General features: G+C 40.7%; 1 protein-coding gene across 1 annotated transcript in view; it reads right to left on the bottom strand.

Annotated features, from left to right (window-relative positions):
• ITGBL1 (integrin subunit beta like 1) overlaps positions 1-22,178 on the bottom strand; it is a 175,672-nt gene extending 153,494 nt beyond the window's left edge. The window contains exons 1-2 of the mRNA XM_015818010.1: positions 21,950-22,178; positions 20,411-20,622 (exon numbers count right to left, since the gene is read on the bottom strand). Coding sequence (XP_015673496.1) covers positions 20,411-20,622; positions 21,950-22,047 — 310 coding nt within the window. The 5' untranslated portion in view covers positions 22,048-22,178. The remainder of the gene's footprint in view (positions 1-20,410; positions 20,623-21,949) is intronic.
• Between the last annotated feature and the right edge of the window lie 1,709 nt (positions 22,179-23,887).

Raw genomic sequence — 23,887 nt, forward strand, 5'->3', positions numbered from 1 at the left:
TGATCCTCCCCCCTCCCAACCTCCCTTGTTCCCCCTAAAAATTTATTAAAACACCCCTTTAAAAAGAACCTTAATTTGGCCAATTTCAATAATTTCCTATTAGCACCCGCAGCATGCCACCTCTCGGGGTTCCAAACCCCATCCTCAAGGTGGGCCCTTGTGATCTTAATGGGCCAGGCCTGCGCGAGGGGTGAATCGCACAGAGCCAATAGGACCGTCCTCGGATACATTGGTTAAATCATAAGTCCGGCTGTGGGAGATCAAAAGAAGAAAGGGGGGGGGGAAAGGATTTTCAGTCTCGGCCACCAAGTTCTTCATCGGCTGGAACGGGGCCAAAGCCAGGATCCTCCAGGCCATCCTCCACCGGCCAGAGACAGGCCGAGGCCACGTCTCCTGTGCCCTCCGGTCGTCACCAAGGCCTCCAACGGCCGAAGACAGGTCACCCTCTGGGTCCTCTGGGCCGTACCAGGCCCTCCGCTGAAGAGCCAGGGCTGGGGAGGGCAGGGCCGGAACCGGAGCTTCCGCCACTTAGTTGAAACAGGGCCAACACCAGGCCGCCCAACCGACGCCAGGCCGCCCGACCAACCAGGCCGGCCAGCGCCAGGGCCAAAAAGCCGAGCAATGGGGGCGAAGTCAAGTCTCCAACCGCCAGGCCGCCAAGGTCTTCCAGGCCGCCCGGGCCGAAAATAGGCCGGACGCCAGGCCGCCCGACCAACCGGAACAGGCCCGCGTCCGGCCGGGGAGCCGAATAACACAGTCCAGACCAGGCCTCCACCACCAGGCCGCCCGAGATCTTCCTGGCCAGAGTCATTCCATACCGCCCAAAAGCCAGAGTTTTCCATGCCGCCCAGGTTCTTTCCGGCCGCCCAAGTCCTTCTACACCGCCTGAGTCCTCCCAGCAGTCGAACAGGCCGCGTCCTTCCGGCGGCAGTCGTCCAAGCTGGGCCCGAGCTGGAAACGGGCCCAGGCTGAAGAGGAGCCGAGTCGGGTCAGGGCGGGCCTAAAACGGGCCTAAAACGGCCTAAAATGGGCCGGGTAGGCTAGAACGGGTCCGAGCNGATGCCGGTCCGCCATCTTGGACATGCGCAGAGTCTACTTGCCTAAAGTAAAAGACACTGTGGATTCTGGGTAATCCTATTAGTTATAATTCATGTGATGCCCAGTAAATAGATTGATATAGACTTTAAATCCATATTTTAGTTTGCTGTCTCAGTGCAAGACAAAGGAGAGTGCTTGAATTCTGAATTTGTATACAATAGCTTTTCAACTTATCATAGCTTTTCAACTGTTTGTGAACTTTAATTTCCCGTTCTTAATGCCTCTTCTTCTTGCACAGCATATGGAGATGTTCTGATTTTATTTCTCCATGGCAGAATCTAGAAACTAATATTGTATGGTTTGATTAAGGCAATTTTTCATAGAGATAATGATTATATAGCAAAGTGGATGAGCAAGCAAAAATATAGGAAATCCAGTACAAAAAAACCCCCAGGAACTCTTTGTTGGTGAAAGATCATGGAACATAGAATTGACCAGTGTTAAATAAATAACAATCCCCATGAAAATACTGGATAATTCTATGCTTGGATACTTGGTACTAATTCTTGAAAGTCTTTGCTGAAATGTTCCAGTAATTCTTAAGGGATGTTTTTTTAAAAAGTGCAAAATTCATGAAAAATGTGAACTGAAGAGGATGTCTGAACTACTGTCAAATTCTATGAATGCAGCAAAATAATTTCATGATGAAGACTTTGTTTAGAAATATCCTTAGGTTCCTATTTTCATGTGCTTCTTGATTTAATCCTGAATCAGTTCTGGCAATAGCTAGGGGTGTGTTTGAACATTTAAAATTACCGAGCCGAGTACATCTATTCTGAAATTGAAATGTCTGCTTTAGTCATACCCCCTTGGTATGGTCCTGGATAAAAAATATGTACTTAATTAATTTATAATTTACCTTATTTTTTAAAAACTTAAAATACTTGTTCCTCCTTTCTCCTCACAACGATCCAGTGATGGGGGTTGGGCTGAGAGAGAGTGACTTGGCCCAAACCAGCTTCTGTGCCCTGAGGAAGGACTAGAACTGACAGAAGCTGTTTGCTAATCCACCACCTTAACCACTACACAAAACTGACTCTGAATTTGTGTTCAAATGAACCCAGATACCTTTCCTCTTCAGATCTCCTGTTTGAACATGTAGAGTTGCAGGACAGCAATAGGTAGCTCCTGCTGCACATAATCAAAACTTCAGCAGGACTAAAATCTTCAGTATGTTCAGACAACCTATTGAACAAGACTATTATGTGTTGTCCAATTGTAAAATACAGTCCTTATGCATTTTACTTTGGAATCCAGCTAAAGAATATGCTACAAGAAACATATGGCATACATTATTTCTTAAGAGTCAGAAAGAAAATTAGGTCTTCATTAAACTTTTCATTTGCAGTCCACCAGAGAAATGGGGGATTTCTTGACTTTTGTTTTATGCTTCAGTTACATAAAAACTTCAAACTAAGTCCAACAGCAAACAAAAGCAGCAAGCAGAGGCTGCAGGCAGATTTAAATAAATTAGATAGATGGGTTATTAGTTGGCAGAGCTATTCATGACATATTATTGCAAAATAGTGCATAATAATGATAAGGACCATTTTAAAAAGCATTAATTTATATTTTGCTTTGGAATATTGACGGTTTCATTTCACAAATGAAATTGTGAAAACAAAGTATCAAGTGATACTCTTAACAACCACTATGTATTGAGCTGGAACATGCGGTCTTACCTGTTTACATTGGCACAACAAAAGCAGTCCTATATATCTTTTCCTTCATTGTGAGTCTTAGGCATCCTATTTCTAATTTCCTGAAATCAGCTAACATTTGTTAACAAGGTAGGCCAGCTAAGCAACCGGCTGTATATATTTAGCACGTAGAGAATCCTGTTTTAAGACCAGCATTCTGCTCTGTTGAAAGGAATCAATGTACCATGTTTTTCTGAATATGCCATACTATAGTGTGGAAAACAAAGATATTGGCTATTTTTCTTCTATGCAAGATTTAGGCCCAGCTCTCATCACATCTCTAAAAGACTATCATTCACAAGTTGTGGTGTTTTTATCCAAGGAACCACTACATCCTTATTATGCCTTGAGGATTGGTGATCGGCTTCTGATTAAAGTATTTCAGTGAAAAAATTACTTCGCTCCTCATTGAAAGGGACCATTCCAGATTTTGTTGACCACCAACACTGCTGTGAAGTGTCAGGATCTGGCTTGCTGGATGCATGCTTTGCACTGCCAGAAAGTACCAGACAAGGAAGTCACAGACCCAAGCCAACTGACCACAATAAGGCAAAGACTGAAGCTTTGCCCAACAGGGAAGCAAGTACTAGTAACCTCTGCTCCCCACTAGGATGCAATCTCCGGCCCAAAAAGCACCAAGAAGTGAACTCCGATCCGCCTTCCTCAGACAACTGAAAAACTTTACACCACATTTTCCAACACAATGGGAGCCCAGAGGTGCATGAAGGAAACAATCTGCATCGGGAAATGCCTCATGCCTGCTGTATGGACTGTGGTTGTGTTGCTGTTTATTGGCATTTGTCTCAATTTATATAAAGCTCTGTACCCTTTTATCATGAGTTTTAAACCCACTGAGGTTGTATGTGTTTCTCAATAAAATATTTTCCTTACGCGCCCCTATGAAACGACTGTAGAACCTTTACCCCAGAGCCCCTTTAATCTTATCTTCTTGCTTATGATTTGTGTTGTCCTTATGGACAAGAAGTGGGGACTGTGGAAAATGAAAATATTGGCTATTGTTCTTCTATGCAAGATTTAGGACTAGGTGAATTAAATCAGGCCTCATGGGGAAAATAGTGAACCAAAGTCTGTGCTAAGCAGTCCAAGGGAACTATTTGTAATCTAAACTGTAATTGTACTCTCTCAATATGATGTTGCTAAGCTTGTTTTAAATATATTTAGAACATAAGGACTGGAACAGTGAGAAATGGGGAACTGAAAGTAGCTGATGGATGCAGGTTCCAATGTACACAGGTATTTGGAAAGTTATGTTCAGCAGAGGGTCAGCAGAAAGTAAGATTGCTGACCATCTGTCTACTGTCTTAGGATGAGAAAGGGTATAAGACAGCGGTTCTCAACCTGTGGGTCGCAACCCCTTTGGGGGGTCAAATGACTCTTTCACAGGGATCGCCTAAGACCATCAGAAAACACATATTTCCGATGGTCTTAGGAACCAAGACACCATTCCTCTATCCGTCTCCGCACAGCTTCGAGCTGGGGGCCGTTGCAGCACTGGATTCGTTTCCGTTGAGCATCTCCTAAGGGAGGCTGCGCTGCTTCGCAGCCCTTTCCGCGGAGGAGGCTGAACTAAGCTCTGCCGGCGCTGTTGTCCTCTTGGCTCTCTCTCTCTGTCTCACTCTCTCTCTCCCTGCCTGGGTGCTTCTCCAACTAGGCTGGGCGGAGCCGCCAGAGCGGCCTTCCTGCCCCCCTCCCCGGCCAGCTGGAGCCAGGCAGGCCGGCGACCTTCGGAAGTGAAGCGAGGACAGGCAAGGTGCGCAGAGCCCCGGGCGTGGCGGGTGAGTGGGTGGCATCGGTGCGCGCTTGGAGAGCCCTTAGGGCTGGGGGTCACCACAACATGAGGAACTGTATTAAAGGGTTGTGGCATTAGGAAGGTTGAGAACCACTGGTATAAGAGGTTGGGACCGGAGCTGATTGATTTGTCATTGGCCAATAGCTGTCCTTGTTGAATCTGCTATGCCATTGGACCTCATTGCAATGGGTTTTTAACGTAAGTGATGTTTATGTGTGTGTTCCAAATTATTGCTGAAATAAACCTCTGAAACTTAAAGTAAGTATTGCTTTGTGTTGCTGTCTCTTGTTTCTTTCATTGGGTTTTTCCACAATAGTGATAGAACACAGGGCTGAGATGAGGTAGTTCTGTCAGTACATTTTTGCTATGTACAATAAACAAAGGCTTAAAACTCTATATAAAAGCCAAAAGTACCAAAAAATAAGATCAAAGAAGTGGCTTCTGAACTTCTTTACAGCAGTTATAAATACAGTTATAAATTACCCTTATCAGGACTTTAAAAACAATTTTTCCACCCTTCTATGTTGTTTGGCTTAGGTTACTACACATCTAACAAAAGGACATGTCCTACCTATTTTTTGTCCTCATGTCCTCCAGCCATAGCCTTAAAATCAAATATTTTCTGCCTTGAGGGTGGAGGTTCATTCTCCCAGATTGTGGTTGGTTTCTAAACGATGTCAGTGTTGATGTACTAATATCCCCTAACTTCTGCTGAAAATGTTACCTAAGCCTGATAATGAAACCAACCCACAGGCTCGGGGAACGAACCTCCACCCTCATCCTCCACCCGAGCTACAGATATTCACCACTATCGCAATTTTCTGCCTTTTTGAGTATCTTGAGCTTTTTTTTTTAATGGATTATTTTCATACAGTAGTTATTCAAATTTTCATGTTTTGTGACCTTGTAAATAGACTGCTTCTTCCTCTTTTTCTTTCCTTTCCTTCAACCTTCAACTACTCAACAGCCTAGATTTACATTATGTAATTTATTTCTGGATTCTAGCAATTGGCCTCAATCCAGCCCCTTCAAATCTATGATCGTTGTAGTCTACTGGGCACACAACTTGCCATACTTTTCTATGGTAAAATTCAAAAAACATATTAATTCTATTTTTCTTGAAAATAAAGATTTGTTGCAAAAATATTGCAATTGAAAAACCAATCTCTCTGATGCTGGAATAAGTAATTGCGTACTATACCCACCAGGCTAAAACCCTTTTTTCCCCAATTTTTTTCTATGTAAAGTTTCTTATAGATGCCAAAAAATATAAACAATGGTAGCCTGGCTGGGACTCAGCCCATTGCCCAGACAAGAGAGAAGAGAGCTCTTCCTCATATTGGAAAGCCTTCCTTCCTCAGAGGGAAGGAAGCTGCCAGAAATGATTCAAGTAAGGAGTTGCTTATATGCTCATGCCAAAACTAGAAAGCTTATTGAGACTTCTTCTATGGAAGAAGAACAAGCTTCAAACTACTGCTGGTTGAAAGAAATACTAGAGCGAGTGGTAGAGTTAAAACCAGAATTTTTCCTATTAGGTATAACAACGCAGAAGTATGACAAAGGCATACTCTATTTGATGCTACACATTCTAACAGCTTCCAGATTGGTTTATGCTCAAAATTGGAGGAATAAGGGAATTCCAACGGAAGAAGAAATCCTGTATAAAATTTTATCATGTGCAGAGATGGACAGGCTTACAATGGCTATGAAAGATAATACAGAACTGGAATATTTCGAAATCTGGGACAAATTCTATCGCTGGTATGAATCAAGGAGAACTGCTCGGATCTTAAGCTAATGATAGGACTGAAACATACATATAATTGTACATATAATTGTATATATAATTGTATTATGTAGAAGAATGAGATTTATATAGAGGTTAAGGATGATGTATTAAGTTTTTGTATCACAAGAAACAAATTGTTAGGAATATTTACTCTGGAATGCCATGTATGTCCATTTTTGTTTTAATTGTATTATAAATAAAAAACTTTTTAAAAAAAACTACTGCTGCAAAACCTATGTTCTTCCTTCAGTGGGTATTTTTTGGGGGAGAGTTACTTTGAGTTCTTGGTTTGGACTATTGAGGTTCCAAGAAGTATTTTTGTTGGTAAACCCTGTTCATGAAGGTTCAAGGGACTGGGGAGAATAAACTTCAACAGGTTTTCTACATTTTGGAGGGTCCACTTTTTGCTTTCTGTTCTCACTAATTAGCTCCTCACTTCTCTGTCTACCAGGATCTCTGCTACACTATCACAGAGCTGTTCTACATGATGGATACACTGCCCATCTGAAAAATCTCATCATCCAATTTTCTCATTGACTTAACATAGAGCAGCATTAGCTGGTTGATCGAAGCTAGCTTAGAAATTCACCCATAGAAATTCTTCCCATTGCAATATTTAGGGGACCCTCTGTTCCGGGACAAATGCAAGATGAATACACTGCAACTTTTTTAAACTCATCCCAAATAATTCAGTTGGTTCTGTGATAAAGTGGGGGACTGCAATATCCTGACTATGATACTACACTGGTTCTCAGGATAGTCAAAGGATGGAGAATCCCAGACAGTCAACTTTTTTTCTTCTGATAAATGTTCCATATATTCCAATGCTCAAATTACAGAAGATAATTGTTGATATAATCTGGGAGCATATAAAGTCTTAGGCTATCAGCCCTTTGGGGACATCAGATTAGGAAACAGAATCCAGTGAAGAATTGAACTTTTTTTCTGACAGTGAGAGAGAGCAATTAATAAATGGAATAGCTTGTCTCCTGGGATTGTGGGTGCTCCATCACTGGAGGTTTTCAAAAATAGACTGAACATTTGATTGGGATGGTATAAGGCAGTGGTGGCCAACCTATGGCACGTGTGCCAGAGGCGGCACTCAGAGCCCTCTCTGTGGGCACGCGTGCCATGCCCCGGAGAGGGCAACCATCCCTCTTCAACCAGCCGCCCGCTAACTGGCCGAGGTCCCACATGGCCGGATGCATCCCAGCACCCATACGCTCGCTGGCCTCTATGTGCAGGGGCCGATAGTGTCAGACAGCAGTCACCCCGGCCCCTGCCTCACCTTTCCCTGTGACAATGGCACCCCCACCCTGCCTTGCCTCGCCTCACCCCGCAGGATGAGCCTCCTACCCACCGCCCCACCTGCCAGAGACCCCCTGGATCAACCCTGCCCGGCCCCCACAGATGTCCCTCCCCACGAGCAACATCGAGGTGATCCCACCCACATTGGCCACACCCACCCAATCTGCCATGACCACCGCAGCCACGCCCATCCAGTGGGCCACGCCCACCTGGCACCCGGCGATAAATAAGTGGGTTTTGGGTTGCAGTTTGGGCACTTGATCTCTAAAAGGTTTGCCATCACCGGCATAAGGCTTCTGCCTTGAGAAAAGTGGACTAGAAGACCTCTGGGATCTCTTCCAGTCCTATGATTCTATAATTCTCTATATTTTATTGAGAAGCCTGATTGTACTTTATTTCCCCAATCCCAGTGAATCATAGAGGAGCCTGACCAATTCTCTTCTGAAGAGCGTCTTTTGTTTTCCAAGGCTTAAGGAAAGTTTCAGCCCTCTTTGCATGTATACTAGTTCTTGCCTATTACTCTCAAGGTCATCTCCTTGATTCCTCTCTCTATATGGGCATTTCTTATAAGCCTAAAATGAGCTGATTGTTACATAGCTGCCCTTAAAATACAGCATTATATAATGTTCAGCTATAATTTTCCCCATTTTCAAATGCCACATAAGACAAGGTTCTCATGTAATATCAGAGTGATTGTGAACATGATAGGTTATTTTTTAAAAATCACTTTTTAAAAAAAAAATTACTGACAACAATACATAACATTTCTCAAGTTAGAATTGAGCCACCTAATTTTCTACTGCAAATAGCAATTGTGAAATTGGCAAGCTGAAGAACCCCTTGGTTTGTTGAGCTCCTTGGCAAAGACTGCAGACAAATATATTGCCAGTGACGGATTTCCTCCTGTTCTCTCATATAATATGGCAATACTGGCAAGTAGCTTGTCTTGCATAAGGGTATCTTCTTGTTAATATGCTTTGACTTCTGTGAATTATTCATTTGTCTATTTTGATCTGTGTTCAGAAGAATTCTCTTGCAGGGCAGCATCTGCCTGATTATGACCTGTTATAATAATCAAGAGACAAAAATGTGGCTAATAGATGATATTTTAAAATCATTTGTCTTTCACATTTTTTTCTACAAACAGGTGGTGTACTTCATTATTATTTTACGTTGCCCTCCTTTTCTTCTTATATCTTCTTATATATCCCTTTCACTTTGTATCTCATCTTCTCTGCTCTAGAATGACTTGTTGTAAACAAGCAATATCTTTAATCAATCATGGGCAAGTCCTCATATTGCTGGCTTAAAACTCTGCATCATTTTTAGCTGGTACATAGCCAATAGGAATAGTGGACCAGATACAACTTTATTCTTCTTATGAGCCTAGCTTGTGCCGCAAAATATGCTTACTACCTCTAACAGAGAATATCTAACAGATATTTCAAAATCTACACTCTCTTGGCTATGCCATGTTTGGAAGACTTGAGAACCGGACATAAACTAAGAATCGAACATGTCACATGCATCCCACTTGATGTTCAAGAGATCTCAATATTTTAGGCATAGATCTATATCAGATGCAATACTGAATGTCAAGATCACTTACTGAAAGAAATCTACGCACATGTAAATTTAACTAAATTCTAAAAGTTCATTGGCCTTACACTTGAGAAAGTGAGTATAAATTTGATGTCTTGATCTATTTTTCAAAGCGCCTGAAGGCAGGACAAGAAGCAACAGATGGAAACTAATCAAGGAGAGAAGCAACCTAGAACTAAGGAGAAACTTCCTGACAGTTAACCAGTGGAACAACCTGCCTCCAGAAGCGGTGAATGCTCCAACACTGGAAGTTTTTAAGAAGAGACTGGACAGCCATTTGTCTGAAATGGTATAGGGTTTCCTGCCTAAGCAGGGGGTTGGACTAGATGATCTCCAAGGTCCCTTCCAACTTTATATTATTATTATTATTATTATTATTATTATTATTATTATTATTATTATTATTATTATTATTATTATTATTATTTGAAATAAAAGGTCTTTTTTTCTTTTTAAGGAAAGGATAAAATTAATATTTCTTGGGAAATGAAGGTCTGAAAGGGAAATCCTTCCCACCCTACCTTTTAAAGTGATTTTAAAATTTATTTTGGCCTCCCTTCCTCTCTTATTATTTTTTAAAAACTAACATTTTTATATCATTGCAACACCATATTAATTTAATTGAAAATAATTATAAATGTTCTGGTCTAGAACTATTCTAAAAGTATTCTTAGGCACACAAACAGCAGCAGAGACATTGAAAAATTGAAAGCAAATATTTCATGCTTGTTACAATTAATTCTGATTTACAAACCCCACATGAAGGAAACACAGCCTTTTATTAACTTTAGCTTTATTAACCTTTCTCCTTCCTACTAAGATGTGTGTCCTATGTTCACTTTCTTATATATTCTTTGTCATCAATAGACAATAGTGCTATCATATTTGGCCTGGAAATATCCAAAGAACCACTAGATCACAACAAAATGTTAAGCATTTTCCATATCTCTTTGCTACCATCTAGTTCAGGGGTTCCCAACCAGGGGTGTGAGACAATATTCCAGGGGGTGCAAAAACTTGGATTTTCAAAATTATAGTGTATATGCATAATTTGTTGCTATTGTTTTGAACTTTTGTAAGGGGTGCGAGAATGTATCAGAAGCATTCTAGGGATGTGGGGTATAGAAAAGGTTGGAGCCGCTGAACTAGTTCTAGTATACATGTACATGTGTATAAGGCACCGTCAGAAAATCATGCCAACATAAATTGCATTATTCCAGTGGCCAAGCTCTAATCTATCTCAATAACAAGGCTGATATAAGTGGTACTGTCCTTATATGTTATAAGAGAAGTAAGTTAATTTATTCCCAAGATAGTCCATCTGAGAGATTTCATGTGTAGTGAACGGGTTATGTGGAATATTAGGCAACCTTAGGAAGAGATTGGGTAGCCATTTGTCCAAAAGGGTATAGGGCTGTGATGGCGAACCTATGGCATGCGTGCCACAGGTGGCACGTAGAGCCCTCTCTGTGGGCACGTGCACTGTTGCCCCAGTCCTAGGCCTTCAGCTGGGTTTTATAAAACCTTTTCGCTTTAGGCCTCCACCGCCGTGTGCAAAAAAAAAAGGTCAATCAATCAATTTCAACTTCTCGTGGGGAAAAAAAAGATCTCGCAAAGTTGGAATTGATTGATTGAACTTTTTAGTCCCACCCAGTCTGCAGTTACCACTGCAGCCACACCCACCCAATGGGCCATGCCCACCCAATGGGCCACACCCACCCAGCACCCGACGATACATAAGTGGGTTTTGGGTTGCAGTTTGGGCACTCAGTCTCTAAAAGGTTCTCCGTCACTGGTATAGGGTCTCCTGCTTGTGTAGAAGACCTCCAAGGTCCCTTCCAACTCTGTCATTCTGTTAGTTCTGTTCTGTTAGCACCATGGAGATGTGGAGAGATGCATTGGTAAATTTTGCAAGGGAATGACATGTTGCCAATGACGGACTGTGACAACCTCCTGAAGTAGCTCATGGACTATGAAAAACATGGTAGGAGTAATCAAAATGCTGCCTCTCCCCACTTCCACCCCAAAGCCTGTATTGCATTTATTTCAGGCAGAACCTAACCATTTTTCTCAATTTAAGTTGACCTCCTTAGCATCCTCTTTTGTTTACTTTGAAGACTCTTCTTTTCCAAAGTGCTGGTCAGATATTTTGCAGGCAAACATAATAATAATAATAATAATAATAATAATAATAATAATAATAATAATAATAATAATAATAACAACAACAACAACAACAACAACAACAACAACAACAAAGTTGGAAGGGACTTTGGAGGTCATCTAGTCCAACTCCCTGCTCAGGCAGGAAACTCTATACCATTTCGGACAAATGGCTGTCCAGTCTCTTCTTAAAAACTTCCAGTGTTGGAGCATTCACCGCTCCTGGAGGCAGGGTGTTCCACTGGTTAATTGTTCTAACTGTCAGGAAGTTTCTCCTTAGTTCTAGGTTGCTTCTCTCCTTGATTAGTTTCCATCTGTTGCTTCTTGTCCTGCCTTCAGGCACCTTGGAGAATAGCTTGACTCCCTCTTCTTTGTGGCAGCCCCTGAGATATTGGAACACTGCTATTATGTCACCCCTCGTCCTTCTCTTCGTTAAACTAGACATACCCAATTCCAGCAACCCTTCCTTATATGTTTTAGCCTCCAGTCCCCTAATCATCTTTGTTGCTCTTCTCTGTACTCTTTCTAGAGTCTCAACATCTTTTTTACATCGTGACCAAAACTAGATGCAGTATTCCAAGTGTGGCCTTGATGGAAGTCAGTGTCCAGCTCCTACTGCAACCCAAGCCAAATAATCATGAAGGGCAATACTCAATAACCAAAGAGGAAAGAGCCTGAATATAGTAGTTTCAAGGGTTCGGTAGGAATCAGCCACAGCCCAGGCTCTGTCTGCATTCTTACCAATATCATGGATCAAGCATCATAGAATGTTATCTCAGGAAAGCTTGTGTTAGGAGAAGAAGATCCATCTTTAAAATTGGCACAGTTAAATTTGAATGTAAGCTTCTCCGTGGTAATCTGGGAATTAGATGAAAGTAAGTAGACATGTTCTTTAAAAACATTTAGCAGGGCATCTTCATGCAGCGGTTAATGGCACATGAAGGTGAGTTTGAAATGAAGTTATGGATTTGCAAACAGAAAGGTTTTCCATGCCTTAAATTTTATTGGGGTTCAAGTGCTTCTCATGATCTCCATCTATATCAAACAATGAACAGGATGTGCTGGAGATAGGAAGCCTCCATTCCCTGAAAATGTGTGTCACAACCAGTTTGTGTGTGTGTAACATGTTACTTGAAAACTCAGGATAAACAATATTAATTAATATTGCCATTTAGACAAAATGTGTCAATGATGGTAAGACATTGATTCAGAATCAGTTTGCACCTGGATGCTACAGCCAGGAGACTATATTCCTGCAAAAGGCTTTGGGGCACTGATGGCCACAACATTCCCTATGAAATGCTAAACTCATAGGATTATGTAAAAAGAATTCAATTGATGCAATATGCCCAACTTGTTTTAATCATAAAATATTGAATAAGAAAAATATGTTCTGGTCCACTCAACAATTAATCAGTGGAACAACCTGCCTCTAAAAGCTGTGAATGCTGGAAGTTTTTAAGAAGAGACTGGACAACCGTTTGTCTGAAATGGTACAGAGTTTCCTATCTGAGCAGGGGGTTGGACTAGATGACCTCCAAGGTCCCTTCCAACATTATTATTATTGTTGTTGTTGTTGTTGTTATCAAGGCCACAGTTAGGAGGTCATATATCAAGTATAAAATAATCATATTATCATTTATCATGATACTTGAGCCCAGGCACAATTTAGGCCTCATTGTTTTAATCCTATTATGCCAATATTACATAATATTAATTAGGATTTGATGTTATAAATTGCTTAATTTTAAATGCTGATGTTGACATTGGAAAGAGTTAAGAGTATCAGCCATCTCAGGCCTGCACTTTGCATTTGCTCAATGTCAGTCTGCCAGTGACTCTGGGGGGAGGGAGTTGGATGGGAGTGGGGAAAGCTCACCATACACCATACCTTCTGGAAACACAGCTTCAAGATCAGATAGCTGGGAATGCATGCAGCTGCATACCAGCCAGCCCACAGTTGAAGAGACAGTTCCCAAAACATTCCATTTGAATATGATTGGACAATGGGAGACCAGCAGTGGGAAGTGATGGGGGGCGGGGCGGGGGGAGGTTAGAGATTTTGGCATGCGAATTTCAGTTCTGGTTTTGCTCTACAGTATTCTGCTTAACCTTCCATTTTTCACCAAATGGAATCAAGGATCATTCTTACTTAAAGGTTTGAGTTGTGGCAGGGATAACATTAAGCCAGAACTGCATTTCTCCAATCCATCTGGAGGATTCACCTACTGTGGGGATTGTGCAATCACGTCTATCCCCAGTGGGACCATGCACAGGGGAAAGCGGACAGGCAATCGAACCATGACCTGAGGGCAGTTGCAAAAACCCCAACACAGGAGAGTGGACCTTCTCCTGCCAGGAATGCAGTGAGGCCTTTTCTGACCCCATGGTTTGCAAAGCATAGGAAGAGACCCACAGCCCCATCAGGCCCTACAGCTATGAGAAGTGCGGCAAGATCTACCACCTTCTCGGCCTGCTGAACCAGCACAAGGGGTGCCACACGTGGAGGCTGACATCGCTGTCCCAGGTCCCCAAAAGACGTGGGAGTCTCTATTGATGAGAGAGCAATTTCGATGGTCTCTTGGCATTGGGAAGGTGGATGAACCACCAACGGGGATGACTGTCACCAGAGGATCCGAGATCAGGCTATGCTGACTGGAGGAACGGCACAATCTGGGGCAAACCCAGGAGGAGACTCACAGAGCAGTCATCAGCTGAGTGCTTGAACCCAGAAGAAGAAGATTCTGGGGAACTTCTAGTCAGTGTTCCCTTGGAGCAGCCTGGCTGCATGCCTGGACTGGCACCGACACCAGTAGCCCTACCTGCTGCCTGGCGAATTTCAGTTCTGGCTTTGCTCTACTCATTGTATTCTGCTCAACTTTTAGTAAACTATAACTTTTTCACCAAATGGAGTCAAAGATCATTCTTACTTAAAAGTTCAAGCTGAGGCAGGGCTGACATAAGGTTAAAAGAGATCTGAGAAACTGTAAGGACCACCACTTCTATTGTCAATTCCTCCCATCCTGCTACTCTTCAACATAAGTCCTGTCTCATATCTGGTACGGATCTCTGTAAATTTTAGGATTTTTCTCTTCCAAATGTGTGCAAAGAAAGTAGAGTTTTGGGTGAACCCAGTGTCTTTTAGCAGGGTCTGCATGAAACTGTGACTCTGGGGATTTTGGTCCCATAGTTCCCTGATGCTGTATTTGGAAGCAAACTGCAGGGTCCTTTTGAATCCTGCCAGTTTTCTTGTGAGGAGATGCCTTCCAAAGCACAAGTGGGTCTTTTAAGGCTTCTCCTTATCCAGAGAGACTCTGCTGGTCTGGACTCACTGCCTGGGCACTGGCCTCGACCTCAGTGGCATCTGCACTGTAACCTGTTAGCTTTCTATTTTCACCTCCCGGAAATCCACTAAGATACCAATTAATTCACTGGATATTAAAACAGAACTTCCCAGGATATTGATATTATTATTCATATAAATATAGAATTCATTTGCTTTACAATTATACTTTAATAACTAGGTCTGCGTTTTTTATTATAATTCTCTGTGGCCTCACTATTCACTATATTCTACTCAACATGCATCATGTATTACCTAATTTTTAATAATTCAGTACAGAATGCTATTGTCTGTACAACATTTGTTAATCTTCAGCATGTCTCTAAATGTTACATTTTTAATCTATAGGCTGTGTTCAGAAACAATGGCTTAATTTGCTTATAATACTAAGCCAGTATTTAAATTCTAGGTCTATGTGCACAACTTTGAATAAACTGAGTAGTAACTAGAGTATATGTGCTCTATTTGCTTTCTCCTGCTGTGTATAAAGTTTGGGTCCACTTTTCAAATAGCCAGCTTCTTACAATGGTTTATAAGTACAGGTTGTAAAAAAAATAAGTAGCTGTAGTTGTAAAAAAAAATCTGGTTGATTAAAGCAGCAAAACAATCCAGACTTAAAAATGACTTAACTTGGACATATTTAGATTTCAGCCTCCGATTCCAATATGAGGGAATTCTAATATAAAATAAGTCCCCTGATCAAATGTATATGCTCCCCCAATAATTTTGATGCTAAATTATCCTGAAGACTGTCACATCATGGATTCCACATCCACCATCCATATTTGACTTCCATATGGACTTGGTTTACTCAGGCTAATCACAACTTCCCCAAAAAAGATTCTTCTAACAAACCTTCTTGCTTTGATTGTCTCCAGCTATTGTCTATGACTCCACCCACAGGCCTCAAGGTCTTAGAGCATCAATCTGAGGCCAGGGTTCCTCTTCTTACAGGTCAGATCCTGAACAAACAAGGCCAATCTGAGAGCAGAATGGTGAATTGAACAAATCAAACTTGCTATTTCAGGAGTTCAGTTATAGGAGGTGTCTAAAAGAGCTTAGAAGTAGTCTCCAGAAAGGAGCATTAGTCTTGAGCAGAAGCACATCATGCAAGGATGACTGGGAGAGGTTTGCATGTATATCCCTCCCACCTACCTCACCAGTTGTTAGGCAAACACCAAACAAGGACTCCAGTAAATCTCCTTTCTTGCCACTATGAGGTAACAAGTCATTGGTTGGATGTTATGCATTTAGTTATGCATGTTTTAACCATGGTTTGTGAAATAAGCCACAATGACTGAGTTCACATACAACACATTAAAGCAAACCATTTGTTGGCTTAGCATTATCTGTGAACTGAATACAATGAGTAACAGTAGTCTGTCTAAAGATCCACTCTCCTTTTTACTCATATCAGCTTCCCATAGAATTGCCTTTTATCTTCTGGTCCTATAGTCACACTGGATCTCATTTTACATCAATAATTTCTTAAATTCACTATTTCACTAAAGTAAAAAGAAATATGACTGTCTTGTTTTCCTCAGGCTCAATTTTCGTTACTACATTATTTATATATGAGCTGCAAAACCTAGACTATCTGTAGATAACAGTAGCAGAAATATTGAAAACTCTCTTTGCTACCATCTAGTAAATGCCTGAGATTTTGCAGCCCAGTTGTGCTATTACAATCTATCAATATATCATCAGTGCTAATGGTACAGAACCCCTTTTGATATTGCTGCCCCAGAGAATCAGCATTATTTAACAGCATAGTAAGAGCAAATGAATATATTTTCTATATTTGAATAAGGATGGAAAATAATATTGCTGTTTATCCTCAGAGAACATTCATATCCTATCCAAAACATTTCCACATGTGGCAAATTCCAAAATACAATAGATGCCAGGACTAATATATAACACTTGGAATCAGAACTTAAACTTTACTATTTTTCTCTGATAATGATGAATAACGTGTAATCTACCAAGCAAACATAAGATCTCAATCTTATTTCTCCACAATATCCATTGATAGTTTTTGATTATCCATAGTGAAATGGAAAATCTTTCCTACACCAATGGCTGGCTATTTGAAGTATATTATGACCCACGGTATTAATTGTTTTAGATTTGATTGTTTATTCATATGCATTCATATATGCAGGAAATAAATACAATCCCCCTTAAAAACAAAATATTTAAAAGCTTATTAGCTGCTATCTCAAAAGAGAGATTTGTTTGTGCTCTTAGGTGAGAATTTCACAATGTTTAAGTCTTTAAAAGCTCGAGGATCTCAGATATGAAATTCTTCATTTACCTCCATGATTTAAATCTATTTTAATACAATCCTTTTAAGCACCTGATGTATAAAGCACCCCCACTTCATAAGAAATTCTATGTAATATAAAACAATATTGTATAGGGGAAAGAAATTTGTGGATGTTATGACCTCTAGCTGACAGTTAAACAATGTGATGCTGATTCTTCTCCTGGCCCAGCACTAAAATGCCATGGAACTCAGGGAGGATTATGCTGAAAAGCCAATTGTTCTAGAACAGTAATGGCGAACCTTTTAGAGACCGATGCCCAAAAACTGGCCCCGCCCGCTTCACCCCATACCCCGCCCCCTTTCTGCTCTGCTCCGCTCCGTCCCACCCCACCCCGTCCTCTGCCCCATCTGCCTACAGGGCCATTCACCACTTCCCAGGCCTGCCGCAGATCACCCAGGCAGCCCAGCAGCGCCATGGTGGCCACGCCCTCTGCCTGCGCCCCGCAGCATCAACTGTGCACGATGGGGCGTGAGGGCAGAGTCTTGCCTACGCTGCCTGGCTGCCATGTCCTTGGCTGCACTGCTCCGCGTGAGCCATGCTCGGGGGCGACTCTCCTCCAGGGGGGCTGCTGGTGAGGAGGGGGTCACGGGGGGAGGCGAGGCGACGGCAACGGTATGTGTGCCCATAGAGAGGGCTCCGAGTGCCGCCTCTGGGACGCGTGCCATAGGTTCGCCACTACTGTTCTAGAATGTTTCAAACTTAAGTTTCAGAATAAATATTGGTAATGCCATATTTCAATTTCAGTTTATACTGAAAACAGCACAAATATTCTCTCTCAAGCCAACAAAAAAGCAAAGATAGCTTATATAATTTTCTGTAAGATATAACATTATCAGAAGCATCGCAGTAAGGTTTTTTTACTTAGACATTGGACATTTTCCTTTTGATAAAGTTGATGCTAAAATAAGTTAGTATTAATTTTTTCCTATAATATCTTCCAAGCACATTGCTGGCATGCATTTGTTATTATTGGCATTATCTGTAACATTCTTACTGACCTAATTATGGGGTCTGGCCTAAAAAACTGACACGTTTCATGGAAAGGACAAATGTTAAGAGAGGATGTGATCTGGAAAAAAATACATCCTGTACTTTGACGAATGAGGAAATGATGTTTTCCTTTATTTCTCTATGCTGAGATTTACAACACTCTTGACAACAGAAAGTTATCTATTAGAACATATTAAAAATACAGATATTATTTTATTGTACAATGGTTTCTATTCTTATCAGAACAAAACTGCTCAATAGTTAAAGACTTCCTTTTGCAACAATCTATGCGTGTATATGCAAAAAAACTGAATGGGTCCTACAGTGCTCAGTAAGTGTCTATAATCCAGTAGACATGTGCCAGAATCTTACTTTGTAATATACAATAGGTGTTGAAAGAGTATGAAATCACACTAATCTAAGTAGGTCTGACATTTTGGTATGTCTAAAGACAATTCTGGGTGGGAAATGTTTTTATATACCTAACCCTAACCCTTAGGAGCTCTAGGTAACATACAAAGTAATTATAGAAAAAAATATCAGTAAAAGCAATCAGAGTGTAACAGATATACAATACAAAAGCTAAAACCATTAACTGTATTAAACTTCAGAAAATAAATACGCTTCAGTTCTGTCTTAAACTATAGGAAGAAAATTAGGTGTTCCAATTGCAATGTCAGAGAGCCGGTTTGGTGTAGTTGTTAAGGCACTTGGCTAAAATCTGGAAGACTCTGTGTTATAGTCCTGCCTTTAAGCAGAAAGCCAGCTGGATGACTTTGGTCCAGTCACTCTCTCTCAGCCCTAGTCATTTCAGAAATCTTGCAAAGAAAACTGCAGGGATTAGTTTAGGTAGTTGCCAGGAGTCAACAGTGACTCAAAGGCATCACCCCCCCCCAAAAAAAATCCCAAATGTCTAAGCCCTAATACTAATGGCGCTCAAACTAAGGATGTTCTTGAATTTCCTAGCATGAAATCTGTAGAGCCACTTGGACTCTTGATTTTTTTATGTCACTCTTGCTATTGTCCCTAAAAGCCATCTCTATACGATCTGAGTGTATGGGGAAGAGTAACAATACACCAGAAATCAATCAACTTGCTTCTTAGTAGGGTAGAAAGTATCAGCAAGGATTATTTTCCGGGTGTAATTTGCTAATGTTTGTTCATTTATTACATTTACATGCCACCCATCTCATTGTCAAGCGACTCTGGGTGACTTACAACATCACAAAACAATAATATAAAACAGTCAAAACATTAAAAGTGAGCATAAAAACTAGATAAGAAAGTAACCAATACGTAAATGGAGCAGAGGTGGGATCTTCTTAGTCTACTAACCATTCCCATTCAGGCTCCAAGTTTTCAGGTCCTTTCAGAAAGCCAAGGGGGCAGATTTCATCTTGAGCAGCATGATGATACAGAGGCAGGAGCCATGGCAGAAAAGGCTCTTCTCCTGGACCCTGCCAGCTTATGTATCAAATCGTCATTAAAAATTTGGAACCATAAATGGCAACTGAGAACCAAGGGTGCATCTAGAGCCTGACTTATACTATGAGCCTCTCCAAGTCTTCCAAGGTCAATACAATGTAGAACTAAAAGTGACATTTAGTCAATACATGGGTCATGCAGGAGCAAGAAAAGATATTAAGGAGACAATAACCAGCACTATGTGCACACCATATATACTTCAAATCATATTTTCCCTTTCAAATCCAGATTGTTCATATTTCTAATAGGAAATACTACAGTAAATTCTTTATCTCTAATAGTCAAAACAAGGACGTACTATTGTTTTACAGCATCACATTACATTGATATGCCTCAAATAGATCTAAATAGCGGCTGTCCAGGAAAAAAAAAGATGTAGAAGCCCAAAAGCTTTAGAGTTAAACTGGAATGTAAACATGTATCAAATTATGCTAGTCCATCAATCCAACTCCAAAATCAAAAGTGATTTCAGTTAAAAGAAATATCAGTTTGGCTGAAATTTCCATTCAATTTTACAAAGGGCCCAAATATTTCAAGATGGAGGATGAGGAATTTTAACTTTATAACAGTTTTGTTTGTTTGTTTGTTTTTGCTACTGTTCTTCAATGTGTGCCATTTTAATTCTAATTCTGTTGGTTGCTTCATTCATCTCACTGAGAAATTTAAAAGAATGCAATGAAAAATGCCTATAATGTGCTAGTCCCTGACACTGGTTCAGATGGATGTAAAATTGCCAGGACTGATCCTCAAATATAACCATAGAACCCTTTGTGATTGCTGCTTCTTGCTTACCTGCACAGATTTCTCCACCATAGGTTTCACATACCCATTCATGACATTCACACAATGGCCCATAGTATTTGCCTGGCTCAGTCACTTGACAGATGCAGACCCCACAATCACATTGGCCTCTGCCACTGCACAGTTTTCCATCTGGAATTTGACATCGCTGCTCTGACTCTGACCGGGAAAGTCTGCAAGATGAGGTGCTTTTTAAACCATTCCTGGAGAGGATGAAAAAAAAATAGCAAGTTGCAAAGACATGGGTGTTACCGCTATGAAAAAAACCAAACCAAAAACAAAAGCTTGGTTTATGGCATTCTTTTCTTCTGCAAAGACCACACAATCTGAATTAGCCCCTGGATAAACCATTCTGTCAGCCACACCCTTACTAAGATTGATGCATACTTCAGCTTCTGCTCATCTGCAATAAACTATTGCATAGGATGCTGTAAAGATTCAAGAATAGAGTGATGCTTACTATGACTGTGCAGTGTTTTGCATTTGATTCCAAAAAGGTGCTTCAAAAGTATGTAAATTACTGCAACTTTTCAAAGCAGCCAGGTCTTAGAATCAAGAGACCTGACACAGCTGCTTTAAACAGTTGCAGGCAACTATTCTGCTGGTAACTTTATGTGTTCTGAAGCATCTTTTGGGAACTGAAACTGAAGCACTGCACAGTCCTAAGTCCGACTCATCCATAGATATAAAGAGATCATCTAACATAGAACCATTGTGAGCAAAAATGTTTGGGCAAGTTGTCCAAGTCATCAAACATGTCATCTTTATTTTTGACAATGCAGTTATTCCTCGTGAACAAATTCATCTTTGAAATTCGTCTGTAAGAATTTATTATATTGCAAAGTATCAGGCTTTTGTAACTATAGCTCATCAATTCTCCATTCCCCAAAATAATGCTTCAGATTGTTGTTAATGGGATTGGTTTTCAGGGAATAATCTAAATAAAGGACCACCAGGAGGTTCAAACTTTCAAGTCATATCCCAGGTTTTAAGTATAGAGGTAAACATTCAAGACCATACAAATGCCAGGCCATGGTCTTTTCAGTACTCCTGGATACATTGCTAGTCTCATAACCAGAATTTTTGAAGATGTGTGCATTTCTTTATTAGTAGTATTTCTGAGTCAGGACTAAACCTGCTTTTAGTAGACATGAGTTTAAATGGAATAGGATGAAACTGGTAAACTTATAAATGAGTAGGTCAGAGATTAAATGGAGACTAGACACCCAGATAGTGCCCCCTTTTGCACTCAAGGGGGCACTACATTCAAAATTCAAGGGCAGTTTAGCCTATCCCCACTAATTCGGAGTATTGATGTATGGTGCATATCTCAGCTTCACCGACAAAAGGAACATCAAGAGATTTGTTTTTGCATCACAATGGGATTTCTGCTTAAACTTATAGAGACAAGCAGCAGTTGAGGAAATAAAAAGAAAAGTCATAGACACACTCTATTTAAAACAGTACTTTCTCCCTGCACCGTTTTCCAGACCTCTAAGCTTATTGCTAAAGTAAACTGATAGAGCTTACCGCAGGGTCAAGGATGAACTTTGTGGAATAGCAGGCAACAAAACGAAGACGGAGGCGAATAGCAGCAGCACCAAGCAGAGAAAGCCCTTTGTATGCATGATTAAATCCAAGGGCTGGCGACAAGAGTTCTCCTGGAGAGTTCAAACACAGAGACCCACTCGGCTTGCTATGTTCTGAGCTGGCCAAAACCAGCTCCTTCCCCCACTGTGCTCCACCAAGTGCCTTTGATTAGCTGTCTGGAATCTGGATTTGGGCAGCATCCTGAAAGGAAAGGATAGTGCCAAACCCTGTACTTTATAGTCTAGGCTGGGAAGTAATTAGAAACAGTTGTACGGCCAGATGGCTTATTTTGACATAATAAAGTATCCTGTTTATGGTTTTGAGAACTTTTGATTTTAAAAACCAGGCACCTCAAGACACCTTTTTTCCAAAGGTCCTTTAGGTGATCTTTGATAAATGGAGGTTTGTGATAGTGATGGTAAAAAGATTGGGACAAATACGTCCTGGTAGGTTTGGCAAGGAAGTCTAGCCATGTTCAGTGTAGCATTAAGAGCACAGGTGAATGCTTAAAATTCTTTAGTGCAGAAGGAAAAAGAGAATGACTTGGTGCTTCCCCTCCCTCTTAGTCAGCAGAAGCAGTACATTAGAAGCTGTTTGTGCTGACCTTCAGGATGTCAAACTGACAACAACTTGTGTCAAAGCATCTGCTCAATGTAAGAGATTTAATCAGTTTTCAAAGATCACACAGGAGCAAAACAGGCTTGTCATTATGCATTTGACTGCATGTAGGCAAAACACACAGAACACAGATCTACAGATCTGTATTTCCTGTGTCAATAATTATAAATATTCCCCCCAAACACTTAAATCTTTTTGACAGGGCAAAGAACCTATAAAGCAGTGGGCTTCTTCATTTTCTATTACTTTGTTTTGTTTTGTAGTCCCACCAGTATTTCTTGCAGATATCCAATACATCATTATTGCTATTTTGTCATGCCATTGGTTGTAATCAGTCTGTGCAGTCTTCTTGCAGCAGCTAACTAGGTGGCCCACTGTTGTTGTTGTTTAGCTTTTTTGCAGAAGCAGCATTTGCTGCCTGTTGCTTCTTCTCAATTTTGACTTTATAAGCATTTGTTCTTAAGGCTTGGTCTTATGCAGTCAGAATTAGTCCCTCTGGTCTTTTTCTTCAATTTACCTGCTCTTAGCCATTGCCAGGACTTCTTGTTATCTGCTTGGCCTCCATTTTTTAAATGTACTGGCCATGTAATATTTTTCCTTGCTATGTCTCTTTTCTATTCTTTATTTGATCGTTCTTCTAGGCCAGCTTAATCTCTTGGGTATTCAGTAAATCTTCATGGTGTAATGTTTCAGTGTATCTTCTTCCCTGTCCTTCATATATTCTTCCAATACCCCTTTTTCTTTTTCAACTGTCTGATGTACTTGCAACATTCCACACCTACCAATGTTCCTTGGTATATACAATCTGTCAAAATTGCTGCAGGGTTGAATGTCAGGATTCATTATTTTTTTGGTCTTTCTATTCAGGGCTTTTAACTCTGCTTTAGTCCATTATTACAGCTGTGTATCTAATGACTGGAATTGCTCAGGTGTTAATTGCTTTGATGATATTGAGGGGAGAGAAGGATTACATCCCAGAGTTCTAAAGGAACTGGCATATATGATCTCACAACCTTGCACCATATCTTTTGAAGTTCTTGGAGCACCAGGAAACTATCCGAGTCCTGGAAAAGAGCTTATGTGGTTCCCATCTTCAAAAAAGGGAGAAAAAACCAGACCCAGGAAACTACAGACCAATCAGCCTGGGAAGATCCTGTAAAAGATATTCAAGTAACAAATCTGCATACACCTAGAAGCAAAGTTATAATCAGAAGCCAACATGAGTCTGTCAAAAACAGATCATGCCAAACAAATCTTATT

The sequence above is a fragment of the Protobothrops mucrosquamatus genome, unplaced genomic scaffold, assembly GCF_001527695.2.
Source record: "Protobothrops mucrosquamatus isolate PMUCROS unplaced genomic scaffold, P.Mucros_1.0 scaffold664, whole genome shotgun sequence".
In the NCBI taxonomy this organism is placed as follows: Eukaryota; Metazoa; Chordata; class Lepidosauria; order Squamata; family Viperidae; genus Protobothrops; species Protobothrops mucrosquamatus.